Source organism: Podarcis muralis, chromosome 2 (genome assembly GCF_964188315.1).
Source record: "Podarcis muralis chromosome 2, rPodMur119.hap1.1, whole genome shotgun sequence".
NCBI lineage: Eukaryota > Metazoa > Chordata > Lepidosauria > Squamata > Lacertidae > Podarcis > Podarcis muralis.
Window position 1 is genome coordinate 101,005,809 of NC_135656.1, and position 15,666 is coordinate 101,021,474.

Sequence of the window (15,666 nt, forward strand, 5' to 3'; positions counted from 1 at the left end):
GGGGGATCAGTATTGCTTGCTGTGCCCTAGCCTGACACCTTTAACCTTGTAGCTCTCCCATACTCTGATAACCCACAATATAAACATGGTTACCAACCTTGCATTAGAAAATAATCCCAAAGCCAGGTACAGTACCAATGAAACAAAATTAAGTTATGTGGCCAATTTGTTGAATAATTACAAAGTTGAGAGAACATTCACAAATAACTATTTACAAAGGGCAGTAACACAGATTCAACCAAAAGACTTGCCTCTTCAATCAGTTTTGTTGGTTGTGCGTTACAGCTGGACCCCTGCCCAATTATTGCAATAGATTCACTCTCATCTTTTTTTCAGTCACCTCTCACAAGCTACATCTTCAATAAAGGTTTGTTTACTCGCCTTCTTTTAATATTACGTGCACCTCCTTTCTGCTCTGATCTAGTCTAAAGAATTAGGGCATACAAGTCCCGTGCTTCCTGTGAACCCTACAGGCACAGTGCAGGGACGGAAACATCTCTAATTTAACAGATGTTCATCTGGGACCAAAGCAGAGCACTGCCACTCATTCATCTTAACCCTTATCTGAGCATGCAAGTCTGAACACTGTGTAACGTACTTAATGACTACGTATTAGAAGCGAAAATGTTTTGAAGTAAATAAAGGAGCATGGAGACAGAGGTTGGTGGGGAAGCCGGGAGGGAAAAGAGGGAATAAGGTACTGCATTGTTTTGTTGCAATATTGTTAAAACTGTAATGAACTATAGTCTAAAAACCCCAAACCCTGAAGGAATATAACAAGTTCAAAAGTAGCTGAATGGTAGCGCTGACTCCATGGATATTCTCCATCCTGGAACAAACTCTGTTTGTTGGATCTAAGAAGGAAAGGGAATTCCGACCCTAGATAAATAAAGGTCAGGGTCTAAGATGGTGCTTATTGCTGCACTGTGGTTCTTAGTTGTGCAGGATATCTGGCAGCAAAACTGGTGGAGACTCTATGAGTATATGTGGAAGAGGAGTCTTTTAGCCATCTGACTTCACGGGCACAGGGGCATGGGACAGTATGCCAAACATGTGCATAGATTTTAATTGGACATTTTCCTGTTTAGAAACTACCTTGTAAACAACTTTATCTCCTTTTTAAAGACTTACAATGTCTGTAAATACTCCAGGCCTCATCAGATTGATCATCTTTGCCACCTGGAAAACGTCAACAGCATTTTCATTCTCCAGCTGCTGGGACAGAGTGGTAAGGGCACATAATGTTCCAGCCGCCACTGCTCCATACCTGCAAACCCACAGAACAGTTGCGTTCAGATGCTCATAGGTGAATCATAAAGCCCCCTGTCAAGCAGCAATGAAAATCTGATGTCTGTGTATCAGCTTTAGTTTTCTTTGAATTGCACCTATAATCTCTGCCAGATAGGTGTACCTATACTTGGGATTAGTTTGCTGTTGTATTAATGAATAAAATAAGTGATGATGTGGTCAAGTGCACAGAAGGAAAATTTTCATTTTCAGCTACATTTCCTCAGAATGCAGTTAAAAGTGGAACATATATTATGTATGAAGGCATAAAAATAAAAATCAGTGAATATAACAAATAACCCAAAAAGCAATTTACAAAAGAAATGACTCAGCACTGTTAGAAACAGAGGTTTGATATTTTTTGTCTCATGAAATGCCCAGATCAATAACTGTCTTAATTTTGAATATTGCAAGAGCAGCAAAAGTATTCAGAATCTAGGTGAGCATTAAAAGTAGCAATGACTTAATATTGTTTTGGCTAAAGCATCTGTATTTTATAACGCACTTTAGCAAGTCAAGATATGAAAGAAAAGTCATATATAGAGCCCTTAATTGTTCTTTTCAGACCCATCTGTGCATGATGATAATACACCACACATCCAGCCACCATTTCCTAAGGAGAGGGACAAAGATAACTAAGTAAGAAAGTATTTAAAAGACAGTTGATTGCTGTGTTGGGCTGGGTAGCTTCCTGACTGAATGTCTCTTCCGCACATTTTGTTCTGATTTGGAGAATGAACCCAAGGTACACGGAGAAAGCACTTGATTTTTCAGCAATTTGCTTAGTAGACCAGGATTTCATGGTCTCCATAACAACCATGGACCTATCTCAATATCTAGTCCTACACATTCCGCAGGACACAATCTTGGTGGTTGCTTGGCAGTAAAGAAGTGTTCTGTGTAAGGGTGCAGGGTTGAAATAACACCACTGGCATGGACAAGTCACTGGCTGAAAAGGTCTTGGGGAGCCTATTATGATGTAGCACTCTTGGTGAATAATCGTTCCTGATGGACACATGAGTGTTCTAGGGGATTCTCCTACCAATATGGCTGTTGAACCTGGCTGACCTCCAGAATAGGAAATGCCATTAGCATTGATACAATCACTGCCGAGCACCCTGTCTCATGGGTAGAACTCAGGCTCATTGGTTTTCTGAAAAACCTAGGGTGATGCAATGACTGGCTGGGTAGCCAGAGTGACAGTGGAAAATACTCAAGATGTATTTATTATATTTTGTGTGTTGTATACTGCCTTGCTCTATTTTTTTATGAAAGTGTGGTCTATAAAAATGTGTTGAAATTCATTCCAAGACCTACTCTATGGTGATGATGGCACCGAAGAAATTATACTTCTTAATCACCAGTGCATTGACATGGGTCAGTCAGTGGAGCTGTTCCAAGTGATGAGGAGATGGTTGCATGCTAGTCCACAAGTTAGCGAGGAGGAACCCTTGGCAGCCTGCTTTGACCACTTTGCAAAACACTTTGCTGATGAATTCACTTGCATGCATTCCAGCTTAAACTCTGCACTGGAAGCAGGAATCTATGGCTTTGTTTGAGGTTACTGCTTGTACTGTTTTGAAGAATAAATTTTAGCTTGTTCAGCCTGAGGCCAACCGCTTGTATTTTGGTCCGTGTCCATTGCGGCCGATTAAGAATGCCAGATGGGAGGCTGGCCAAGTGGGTGGTTGGAACTCTGAATTCTTCCTTGAATGAGAAATTAGTTGTGAGACCTTTATTGAAAAGCTTTCTCCGCAATGGTGGCAGCTCAAACCCAAGCTTTCTTGGACAAGACTCTTATTATTTAGATCCTTTCTGATCTGGGTTGAAGCCCAGCTTGAGGACAGAAATGACTTCGATTGCCTTGGTGCATGAATTAAAAAAAAGGTAAAGGTACCCCTGCCCGTACGGGCCAGTCTTGACAGACTCTAGGGTTGTGCGCCCATCTCACTCAAGAGGCCGGAGGCCAGCGCTGTCCGGAGACACTTCCGTGACAAAGCTGCATCTGGTGAGCCAGCGCAGCACACGGAAACGCCGTTTACCTTCCCGCCAGTAAGCGGTCCCTATTTATCTACTTGCACCCGGGGGTGCTTTCGAACTGCTAGGTTGGCAGGCGCTGGGACCGAGCAGCGGGAGCGCACCCCACCGCGGGGATTCGAACCGCCGACCTTTCGATCGGCAAGCCCTAGGCGCTGAGGCTTTTACCCACAGCGCCACCCACGTCCCTGGTGCATGAATTACTGGCTTCCAATTCTTTTAAAGGCCCAATCTAAGATCCTGAAATGGCTTGGGACCTGGATATTTAAAGGAAGGTCTATTTCTGCATGAACCTGCTAATCAATCTCCATCAACTTCCAAAGCCCTGCTCTGCAAGGTGAAATTTTTTTGGAAGGGTAGGTCCTTTTCACTGGCAGCACCCTAACTGTGAACTAGATTAGACTGGCCCTTTCTCTGCTAGTCTTTATGTGAGTGATTTAGGTATTTTTGTTCTGTCAGGCTTTTAATGTGTCTTAAATTTTACCTAGTTATAGTTTTGCTTCCGTGTGCAATTTTGGCTTTATACTGTATGCTCTTTTTAATTGTGTTACTATTGTTATAAACCATGTTGGAGGCTCTTTTTTAGAGCCAATAGGTGGTACAGACTTGTTTTATAAACAAACAAATAAAATATTTGTGCCCCCCTTTCCACTACTCAGATGAAAGGCCAAATAAGCTTCCATATTTATTGTAATCTTTCTTATCCAATCTATAAAATGAATGATTTGATGGATATACATACTCATCGTGAACAATGGTAGGGCCATCTCTTGTTAAGGCCTCTTCCTTGATTACATTGATAAGCTCAAAGGTACTGCTGATTGGGGCATCTGGGTTTGGCCATTTGGGACACTGAAAATGGCGTACTTCCAAAACATAGTCATCCTGAAACGAAAACCAACCCAACAGTTAATCGTTTTAAATCCACTTTTATGTTTAAAAATGCACTTCTAACATTCAAATAGATTCACTGATCACCTCTAGCTAAAAAGAAGTTAATCCAACCTTGGATTGCTATGAGGAAGCATGCCTTGTATCCTGCCCATACAAGCAGTCACTCTCTTTCTGCAAGTGCCATGTGGTAACCTTCATTTTTATTTAAGAACAAAAGAAGTCCTTGCTGAATTAGATCAATGGCCCATCTAGCCCAGTGTCCTGTCCTCAGAGTGGCTAACCAGATGCCCGTGGGAAGCTTACAACAGCTGCCACGCACTGGGCTGACATCTTCATCAAACTATACAATCCAAGGTCTTGGTCCTGGTCACTTGCCACTAGTCAGACCCCATGGGTGTCTATGTGAAAGATGTTTTTTTGCACCAACATGCATCACTTTTTACTTGTTTACACTAAATTGCATTTTCTATTCTACTACCCATTCACTCAGTCTAGAGAGGTCATTTTGGAACTCTTCACAATAGTTTTTTGTTTGTTTTAACAACCCTGAACAATTTAGCACCATCAGCAAACTTGACCACTTCACTGCTCACCCTTAACTCTCAATCATTTATGAACAAGTTAAAAAGCACAGGTCCCAATATTGATCCTTGCAGGACTGCATTTTCTATGTCTCTCAATTTGGAGAACTGACCATTTATTCCTCCTCTCTGCTTTCTGCTACTTAACCTACAAGAGGACCTCTTCTCTTAATTTATGACAACTAAGCTTATGTGGCCATCTTTGGTGAGGAACTTTTGTCTAAAGCTTTTTAAAAGTGCAAGTCTGCTACATCAACCAGATCACATCTATATACTTGTTGACTATCAAATAACTCTAATAGGTTCATGAGTCAGGATTTAACCTGTTAGAAGCCGTACTGACTCTGTTCAGCAATGCTTGTTCTTCTATATGCTTGGTGTAGTTTTTTTATTTGTTAACAGTGCTATGCACCAGTTTTGCCAGGACAGACGTTAAGCTAACTGGCCTGTAATTTCCAGGACACCCCACTCCTGCGATCTCTTTTAAAAAATGGTGGCTACTTTCCAGTTCTCAGGATATGGAGGCTCATCAGAGGTGGAGGAAAAGTTACATATGTTTGTTAGCGGTTCATGAGGCAGCATGGGTGGGGCATTTTTGCTCTCCTGGCTTCCCAACAGACTAGGTTGTTGGCATGGAGAGGGGAGAAGTGATTTCTGGGGAATCTGGCCCATTGTGAGTCACAGTGTGCAGGCAATCTGATGCTCCTGCTGCCATGCACTGCACTGGGCCAAACTCCCTGCACTCTTACCCTCTTCCACAGCAACCTGCTGTGTTGGAAAGCTTGGAGAGCAACAGTGCCCCACTTGTGGGGCCTTGGCTGCTCCTGCACTGATCATTTCTCATCCGTCTCCATGGTGCTCGCTACGGACTTGCAGTGCATATGCTCACAAAAGAGTATAAGAATAGAGAAAAGGCATGATGGGGTCAACTAGCTCTCTGGCACGCCCACTTGCATTTAGAAGTTGCAACTTGCTATATAAAGAATAACTGATCTCCTTACGCAGGAGTAACCTACTTGCAGGTGCCATTTGTCCAGAAATTGCACAGAACATTGCAGAGAAGGTAACACCGCATAAAGCTGAGTGGGGAACCTGCAGCCCAGTTTCAAAACTCTACCTGCTTTGGTCCCACACACTGCTAGGTGTGGCCACCAACAGATTACACCCAAGGGAATACAGCCCACAACACAAAAACGACCCCCCACTCTTGCCTTAAGAGGGAATCACTTGCCCCAAACAAAATCTAGATATTGATACCTAATAACCAACTCCACTTGTGAGGCCCGCAAAAGCTGCTTTCAATAGCAGTGATGCATCCAGAGAAATAGCTAATGAACATGCACCCTTAGTACATTCTTCTTAAAAATGAAAATAAAACAAAACCAAGCCCTTGGTGTGATTCCTGTCTGAGGAACTTCCACCTTTGGATCAGATAAAAGCTGAAATGTTATGCCCTTCTGTGGAAATGGTATACTGAAAACAAAACTGGTATGTGACAGGAGAAGACCTCTGGGAAGAAATGAGGGAAACTGATAAGTCCACTATGACCAAACAAAGACATTAAACCAATCCCACTGAAAAGCATGCATATCAATTGTTAACTGACAGCAGCAGTACTCTGAATGCCAAGCAGACTCCAGATTCACCTCTGGAGGATGTTTTATATACCTGGGTAGCCTCAAGGATAAAGTCATGGATGATGATCTGCTCCTCATTAGAGAGGCACAGTCTGTCTTTGCTGATAAGGGTCACAGTAAATGCCTCACAGTTCATGGATTCTTCTCGACTTGGCCAGTACACAAATTCATCCTCTGCCTAAAGACAAAATGAATCAGACCTTTTTTGTATATTTATTTACTTTCTACATGAGCAAAATTCAAAGAATCAAAACTTGGTTTAATAGGAAGAAATACAAATTGATCTTTCTTTTTACAAAATGTATCCTGTTAAAACAACAGTATGAATATCACAGGGATACTCTGAGCTTCCCAATCAGGGCAAGTTTGGTATTTAATTGGTTTCACAGGGAACTGCATATTTTAGAACATTTATAAAATTAAAAATTTATAGAGAGGAACAGATTTCGCAGAAATACAATAACATTTTATAATGTAGTTTTTCATGTCTTAAGGTAAGCACCTGCTCGAAGCCACAAAGGTCATTAGATATTGACATGTTATTTCCTTTATTTGCTATCCATAGAGCCCTTTAGGATTTGATTCAAAGCCTCAAAATTCCCTTTTATAATAGTAACTTCAGGACATACAGAGATACAGTGGTACCCCGCAAGACGAACGCCTCGCAAGACGGAAAACCCGCTAGACGAAAGGTTTTTCGTTTTGGAGACGCTTCGCAAAACGAATTTCCCTATGGGCTTCCTTCGCAAGACGAAAGCCCATAGGGAAATCTCCGGGACAGGGCGTCTTGCCCACTGTCCTCGGACCTCCTCCCGCCGCCAGGCTTCGGAAGGCTGCTCCGAAGCCTGGCGGGGGGCGGAGAGGTTTTTTAAAAACCCCGGGACAGCGGAGGACTTCTCCGCTGTCCGGGGCGATTTTAAAATGCTGGCGGGCGGCAGCGCTGCCGCCCAGCAGCATTTAAAAATACCCCGGGACAGCGGGGGACTTCTCCTTTGTCCCGAGGTTTTTTAAAATGCTGGCGGGCGGCAGCGAAGGCTTCGCTGCCGCCCGCCAGCATTTTAAATTCGCCCCGGACAGCGGAGAAGTCCCCCGCTGTCCCGAGGTTTTTTAAAATGCTGGCGTCTTCCCCTTTCTCCCCGGACCTCTTTTGAAGCAAGGGGCGGCAACGCGGAGAAGAGATCTTCTCCCCGTTGCCGCCCCTTGCTTCAAAAGAGGGGACAGAGGGAAAGGCGCGCGCCTTCCTCTCTCTCCCCCCGGACCCCTTTTGAAGCAAGGGGCGGCAAAGGGGAGAAGCGATCTTCTCCCCGTTGCCGCCCCTTGCTTCAAAAGAGGGGACAGAGGGAAAGGCGCGCGCCTTCCTCTCTCTCCCCCCGGACCCCTTTTGAAGCAAGGGGCGGCAAAGGGGAGAAGCGATTTTCTCCCCGTTGCCGCCCCTTGCTTCAAAAGAGGGGAAGGCTGGCGGGGGGCGAAAATCTTTGTCCCCCCTGCCTGCCTGCCTGCCTGCCTTTAAAAGCCCTCCCGGGGGAGCGGAGAAACGCGCTGCGTTTCTCCGCTCTCCCGGGAGGGCTTTTAAAGGCAGGCAGGCAGGGGGGACAAAGATTTTCGCCCCCCGCCAGCCTTCAGAAGAGGTCCTGGACCTCTTCTGAAGGCTGGCGGGGGGCGAAAATCTATGTCCCCCCTGGCTGCCTTCCCGGGAGGGCTTTTAAATCGCCCCGGACAGCGGAGAAGTCCTCCGCTGTCCGGGGCGATTTTAAAATGCTGCCGTGGGGGGGGGGGAGCAAAGACTTTCACCCCCCCCAGCCTTCAGAAGAGGTCGGGGGACAGATTGTCCCCGGACCTGGTCTGAAGTCGGTTTCCATAGGAACGCATTAATTGATTTTCAATGCATTCCTATGGGAAACCGTGCATCGCAAGACGAAAAACTCGCAAGAAGAAAAAACTTGCGGAACGAATTAATTTCGTCTTGCGAGGCACCACTGTACTATATGTGTATCACACACACGGGCACACACACACACACACACTACAGTTGTACTTCATGCTATATATTTTTAAAGTATTGTAAGTTCACAATGAATTTTGAAGAATAAAAATGAATTTTCCTTAAATATTCTGCTTATATTTAATTTTTAAAATCAATACATTAAAAACATAACACCACACATATACACGCACCCCTCATTCTTAACAGCATTGATCCAGATAACCTGATTCTGGTTTGGGAAATCCAACCAAAACAGAACCTGCTTAGGACAGCACACACTTAGTTAAGGGCACATAACTGTTAGGGTCTACATCTTACCCTGATTCAGTGTGAATACCCCTGTTAGAACAGGGGTAGCCAACCTGGTACTCTTCAGATGTTGCGAATGAGAATTTCCATCAGCCATAGACAGAATGGCCAGTGGTCAGAAATGATGGAGGTTGCAGTCTACAATATCTGGATGGCACCATGTTGCCTACTCCTGCCTTAGAAGATGACATTGTGTCCCAACCAGTGACAAATGCTGGCAGAGAAAGAGCCCTGGAGCAGATGGAAACCTGGGCTCGCTCTCTTGTTCTTCTAATCAGTTTTGGAGTTCATATACCAGAAGCCCACAGTTCCAGGAGAAATACCACCAGAGTCATGGGAAGAATACAGATTCTATTCCTGTGCCTCAAATCCATTAGATATTATGGGAAGGTGCAGATAAATTATGACTGCCACTTCACTGCTCACTAAGAACCAGTATGCCAACAACTCACTGTGTGTTTCTGTCTTTCTACACAACCAATCAACTAGGATAACAACTGATTAGGCACCTGCAGTAATTTAATGGAAATGACAACATACTGCTCAGCTGTTTTGTAAGATGCCCATCTATAGAGCTCCACTGCAACAGTAAACCAAGTAATTTTACATGTTCTGTTGTTCAAGAAGAGAAGGGCAGGCAGATATTATTTCTCATTGGCATTTGAGAAAGAGAGGTCACAAATGGAGGTTGATATCCCTGAGGGGTGACTGGTGCAAAAGCGCTAAAGTTTTCCTTTCCTTTCGAAAAAGCTCACTGGATAGACTTTGCCTTCACAGTAGGGCAGCACAGAACTGGGACATTTTGCAGTGATGCTGACATAACACAACAGGTTTCCTCCCTCCCACTGTCTGCCCCCAACTTCTTTCCCAGGCGTCTTTGGATACTGTGGATTATAGAGCTGTTAAAGGAGACATCAACTATGCTTTGCATTGAAATACAGCCATAATATGTAGTTAAGTGGCCCAGTTCTTGCTCCCTGCTGTGATACATCATTAATATAAAGTATGTGGAGTTAAATAACTTACAAAGCTCTGGTTATCCGGAAGCATGACAATGATCTGTGCGTTGTGATCCCAGATCATTCTCCAGAAATCTTTAGTCGTGTGTGGCAGGGGATGCTGTGTAATGATGAACTCGTTGCTCCGATAGTAACCCTTTTAAAGCAAGAACCAAATGCAGCAGTTACTCAGTGCATAGAGTAGTTTGGAAACTTCATGGATGAGAGCAGACAATACAAGTTTATTAGATTGCTAAATTTTCAAAGCTCCCTGCTGTGTTAATTTATCCTAAAACAATACTGGAGAATATATAAACGAAAAATAATCTCTATAAACATGTTTCACTTAACTGAATAGTTTCCACCAGGAACGGCAACCCACTGAGTGTAGAGGACCACAGTGGAAACAACTAAGATGAGCTGCAACTAATATTTGTTTACCCTAATTAAAAATAATGGATTCAGCACAGTTATTAGATATATTGCCTTCCTTCTGTGATGCCACTTGTTCTAGTTTCTGGTACAGCAAATGTCACTTCAGATGTTTTTTAAAAATTCCTCCAGTAGAATGACATTGCCAATGACAAAATATGCAAATGGCACACAATATGCAACTATGAAGACTATGATTGGCCAATGTAGGGCATGGCCCATCCCTCCTGCACAGCAGCTCACAGAGCAGTGCAAGCAGGGCAGGATCTCCACAGGACTGAATGAGCCTTTTAACTACACCGTAGTCCTTGGCTGGGACATAGATCCATTGCAGCATGCTGGTTATCACCTGGAATGGGAGATGTGCTGGGCTCCTCTCATTCTACATAATAGCTGGCATGCTTTAGCGAACATCTGCCCAGTCAAGGGCTGGCAAGGGAATCAGAGTTAGAAGACTCAGTTGAAGCTCTGTGGTGATCTCATCCCATGAGCTGTGCATGCAGGAGAGGATGAATTGTGTCCCTAATTCCCTAAGTTATAAAAAATGAATTTCTTTTAATTCTAAGCAGCACTGTATAACGTTTGTTGCACACAGTGGCTGTTCTTTGAAAAAAAGAATCACCTCATTGAAAAAAGAAACACAAGAGCTATTTGCAACAATAGATAAAACCAACTGAACAATTTTATATTCAGTTACTTTCTGTTGATTTTCTTACCATAATATAAGAGGCATTAATGTAATCAGTTCCTTTCATTCCAGGTAATGGTGCCAGTCCCACCCTTGCTCGTTCAGCTGTAAACAAACAAATGAAGAGACAAAAAGCCCCTATCAAACAAAACTCACAATCTTAGCACAGCTATCATAACACAACTCCTATTTCTCCTAGGGCCAGACCCAGTATCATAAAATTTGCTGAGCTCATGCAGGAGATAAAGCTATAAAAATGATAAAATGAAATGTTTGCACAAGGATATAATTTCAGCAATAAAATTTTACTACTTTCTGCTATCCCCAGATGCCAAATAATAGTTAATAGCGAATTCCCTCTCCACTCTGAAATTCACCCAGGGCCTTGGGCCAGATACTCCCAGCCTAATTTACATCACAAGTTTGTTGTGAGGATAAAGAGAGTCAGGACTATGTGCCTTGAGCTCCTTGGAGAAAGGGCAGAGGATGAAAATGTAATAAATGAAATAAAGATTTGATGACGATCAGATCATTTATGAGCAACTGCACACAACAACATTTGATTTATTTTTGCTGCTCTCATCCCTTCCCAAAAGTAGCGACAGCAACAGCCACTTCCCTAACTTCAGGGCAAGTCAGCAGCTATCCTCTGAGAACCACGTTAATTGAAGTTAACTACCACAGAATGCACACACACAGCAGTGGATGTATCTAGACCAGGCATGTCCAAAGTCTGTTTCGAGGGCCTAATCTGGCCCGCTGGTTGGTTTAATCCAGCCCCCGTGGTAGTTTATTTCCTGGGGTAAAATCCTAAAAAAACTCATCAATTCTAAATTCAACCCCCTAAAAATGCTCAAGAACTTCAACCCTAAGAAATGCTAAAATGCTCAAGAACTTTGGGGTAAAATCCTAAAAAAAGGTCAACAACTTTGGTCGGCCCTCACGGCCCTTCACTTCATCAAATCTGGCCCTCTTTGAAAAAGGTTTGGATACCAATGACTGCAGAGGTAGCCATGCTTAGCAATTCTTTTGAGGAGTGAGCATAAAAAAATTCAGCAAAGCAGATAAACAAAAATACTTGGATTTCAGCTGATTTAGGCCACTGGTGTCAATGACCCCAGATCAGTTTTGCCTCCCAGCCACTGAAGTGCTTCTAAGGATCAACTTAATATTTCAGATGTAATATTTTTATTGTAGGACTAACACGGACACATCATCCTTAATGATGCATACCCCATTTACTTATTTAGATTTATTCACCCATTGGCATGAAGAATTGGGGTGAATCACAACACTTTGAAAACCAATGCCATAAATATTTGGGTCCTGCAACAAAAAGCTGCAGCGTGTAGTCCTCCTGTTCAGTGTCCCAGCCAGCCATGCTCTCCTTCACAATATACTCTGTTCCATTCCCACGCCTACCTCGTTTTTCATCTCCCCACCAACAAACAGCATTATATGGCTACTGAGCATGGGCAGAATGCATTGAGCTGTTCGCCGGGGGGGGGGGGTGTCTTTTCCCTTAGGATTTTTTCTTCCCTAAAATTATTTTGCACTTCTGAAAGTGCTGATAATTGAATTTCTGCAGGAAAAGAGAACTGAAAATTCCTGGAAGCTGCATTAAGTTCCCTGAAAATATCTGAAAATACTTCCTCACTATATTAAACTCTTATACTTTCACTTGGTTCAAAACTTATTTGTATTTATGCACTGGAATGCATTAACATGCATCCAGCATCAGGAGCCACAAATCAGATTTATATTTAAAAAGAACTCTGACCCAATAGCACAAAACAATCCAATTGAGGGCCCACATCACTTCATGCAAACACAATTCAGAATTTAGCACAAGGAAATTATTCAGCACAACAATCAGACTTTAAGATGTGATCTTACATGGCACAACTGATGAGTTCCTGTTCTTTTCTTTGTTGCAGTCCTTCTGAGCACTGAAGCACTCCACATACTTAGCATTGCATTGCATAACCAGCTAAAAAAATAAGCAAGAGTGATTAAGTCCTTTGCCGTTCTTTCTCTTTCTCACACACAAATATTTCTTATTTCTGGAAAAAAGTGCATCTCTGGAAGACTAAACTAAAATATGCTAAAAGCATTCAAAATGCCAAGATGAACTGAACTTTCTGCCTAAAGAAAGGTACTTATACAAACACATATTGGGCCCTCAAGTTTGTATAGGTCTCATTTATATCACGCAGGGTGAATGAAATTCCATTCCAACCTGGTTTGACAATGTCGATTTGAGTTCTGCTGAAGACATATTGCAAAGCCCCAAAGATATATGTAGGTCAGAACAGGTCTCAGGAAACAAAAAAAGCTCTCTCTGTTCTTTTATAAAACATCAAAACAAGACTACGCCTAAGGAATTTTTCCTCCTTGCTGCTATTGTGAACCTGAATGCTGCAGCTGAGATCAGTTATTCCTGGGCTTGCCTATTTTGCCTGCCAAGTTGACTGTGATACTTTCATGGTAAAAAGTGAGCTTACTGTGACTGCTTCTCAAGATACTTCACAGACAAAATCATCAGATATTTTGTTCCCACTTGGACGCCACCGTTAGTGATGTTAAATTCTCAAGAATAATCTTTTGGAGAATATTCTTGAGAATATTCTTGACTAAGTATTGAGAGTATTAGAAAATTTTCATTTAAAATAGAATATTCATTCTAATGCATTGAAAATGATATAATTTAATGCATTCAGAATGATATAATTTGTTAATACACATGTTTATTAATGGGTAAACTTGTTCAGATGGCAACCAAAAATTGTACAGATACTTTTATTCAATAACGTGAATTTACATTCTTTGATTTTTTTGCACCAAACTTGAAATTGAAAATTCAACGTGAATGACTCACCACTAACCGTATATTTAGTAAAGGAACCACAGTGAAAATATATAAGCACAAGCCTACTTGTCACTAGCAAGTATCAAATAAAAAAGTAAAACATGTTTTATAGTTAAAGTTAAATCATTCTAAGGTGATGGCACTAGTAATTGTCATGCTAAGGTTTGGTATAAGAAAACTCAGTAGTTAAATCATATTTTATTCTTCCATTAGAACATGTACGTATTACAGGACATGTCAAAAAATACAATTGGCATGTTAAGGTTTGATACAAGTAAATTCAGTAATAGTCTATCTTGTGCTCCTAATAGCTCTAACACTTAATAACTGTTTTGGTGACTAAAACACAGCTTGATAAACATAACTATATGCGTACATATAAAAAAGAAGCCATTAACATTAAATATGTTATCATTATATAATATAATGTCAATCTCTGGTAAATGGAACCTTATACCATTGAATGTGGAGAATATTCTCCAGAGAATTTTCTAGCAGAGAATATTCTCACCTCACATCACTAGCCACAGTTAATGCAGGTTCAATAAGTGTAAACCTGGGTCCTACTTGATCTACTTTTTATGGATAGTTTTTCCCTTGTGTCACTGAAGATGTGGACGAGATCAAGGTGTTACTTTTAGTACAGAGAGCCCTTAACAGCTTGAGACCAGTTTACTTGTGAGATCGCCTTACGTTACACGTGCGCTCTCAATCGCTTCAATCTGCAGAATAGGCACCGTTACAGATGACACACAATACTCATACCACAGTTGTCACAAATCAATCTTTCAGTGTGGCGGCACCTCTACTTTGGAATTCTCTGCTTATTGACATCAGGAAGGTGTTTTTGCTGTACACCTTTTGTCACTTGTTTAAAACATGTTTCTTTAGCCAAGCCTATAATGGCACGTAGATGCTGATGTGTTTTAGATATATGTTTTAAATGCGTTTAAAATTCCACCCAGTCTGTAATATTTCATTCTTAGGAAAGGTGCTTGAGGGTGCAATGGTGATAAACCTGCAGGATCTCTTCAATGACACAGATTATCATGATCCATTTCAGTCCCACTTTAGGCAAGATATAGGATGGAGATGGCCATGGTCACTTTTGTGGCTGACCTTTTCCAGAAGCTCACAAGGGAGTGTATCCTTGCTGGTTCTGCTGGACCTATCAGCAGCTTTCAGCACCATCTATCAGGTTGGGATAGCCTCTGATCCATTTCCAGGCTCTGAATTGAAGGATGATTATGATGTCCTAAATGGCATAGGACTGGGATATTTAAATGCCCATCTACTCCTAGGTGAACTTGCCTTACACATTAAGACAACTTCAGAGGTGTAACCAAAAGCCTTTTCATCAGACCATTCCTCCCACCCATCTGCATTGAAACAGTACAGTTTTGGTCTGATCACTTTATCCCCCTAGTAAAGGCAGCAGGGCTGAACAAGCTAAGAATGAAGCTTACCTTGAACTGTTTCTCTAGCCGAGTCTTTCCTCCAATTCCAGGTATGAGAATGCTATTAACATAGCTATGTAGCTGGTTAGCAGAAACTTCAGTCTCTTTCCCAAGAATGGCTTCCAACAAGGCATCATGAATAAAAACATACTGCTCCTAGAATGGCAGGAAGCAAATAAAGAATGAAGAAGCAAGCCCATAGTAAGTGGAGCATAGCTTCTTTAAAGGCAACTATTATATTTGCAACAATCCGACTGTGTGAAAAGCGCTAGTTCACCTCCGAGGGAGGTTTGTACATCTACAGCTCTCAGAAGGGCCTTCTTAGTGCTGGCCTCCTAACTTTGGAATGTCTTCCCCTCTTGAAATCTGGTTGGCACCAATTTTGGTTGGTTTTGGTGCCAGCTGAAAGCTTGCCTCTTTAGCCAGATGTATTAGGACACTGATTTTTTGAGTAAGGTGTAGAGGTTATACTGATGGATTTTTAAAATATTTC

At 42.1% G+C, this 15,666-nt stretch overlaps 1 protein-coding gene and 1 long non-coding RNA gene across 6 annotated transcripts in view; one reads left to right on the forward strand and one right to left on the reverse strand.

The window, feature by feature from the left end:
• The window catches only part of LOC114591882 (uncharacterized), a 37,931-nt gene that overhangs the window by 21,454 nt on the left and 811 nt on the right, over nucleotides 1-15,666 (forward strand). Inside the window, exons 3-4 of one of the 2 annotated variants that reach the window (XR_013392012.1) lie at nucleotides 1,853-1,926; nucleotides 15,224-15,374. This is a non-coding gene — a long non-coding RNA (uncharacterized LOC114591882). The remainder of the gene's footprint in view (nucleotides 1-1,852; nucleotides 1,927-15,223; nucleotides 15,375-15,666) is intronic. The other variant, XR_013392011.1, reaches the window with a different exon arrangement.
• The window catches only part of PTPRG (protein tyrosine phosphatase receptor type G), a 538,165-nt gene that overhangs the window by 6,734 nt on the left and 515,765 nt on the right, over nucleotides 1-15,666 (reverse strand). For all 4 annotated transcript variants that reach the window (XM_028719555.2, XM_077925092.1, XM_077925090.1 and 1 more), the window contains exons 22-28: nucleotides 15,183-15,329; nucleotides 12,744-12,837; nucleotides 10,876-10,952; nucleotides 9,756-9,884; nucleotides 6,468-6,614; nucleotides 4,067-4,209; nucleotides 1,132-1,267 (exon numbers count right to left, since the gene is read on the reverse strand). In XM_028719555.2, the coding sequence (XP_028575388.2) occupies nucleotides 1,132-1,267; nucleotides 4,067-4,209; nucleotides 6,468-6,614; nucleotides 9,756-9,884; nucleotides 10,876-10,952; nucleotides 12,744-12,837; nucleotides 15,183-15,329 (873 nt within the window). The remainder of the gene's footprint in view (nucleotides 1-1,131; nucleotides 1,268-4,066; nucleotides 4,210-6,467; nucleotides 6,615-9,755; nucleotides 9,885-10,875; nucleotides 10,953-12,743; nucleotides 12,838-15,182; nucleotides 15,330-15,666) is intronic.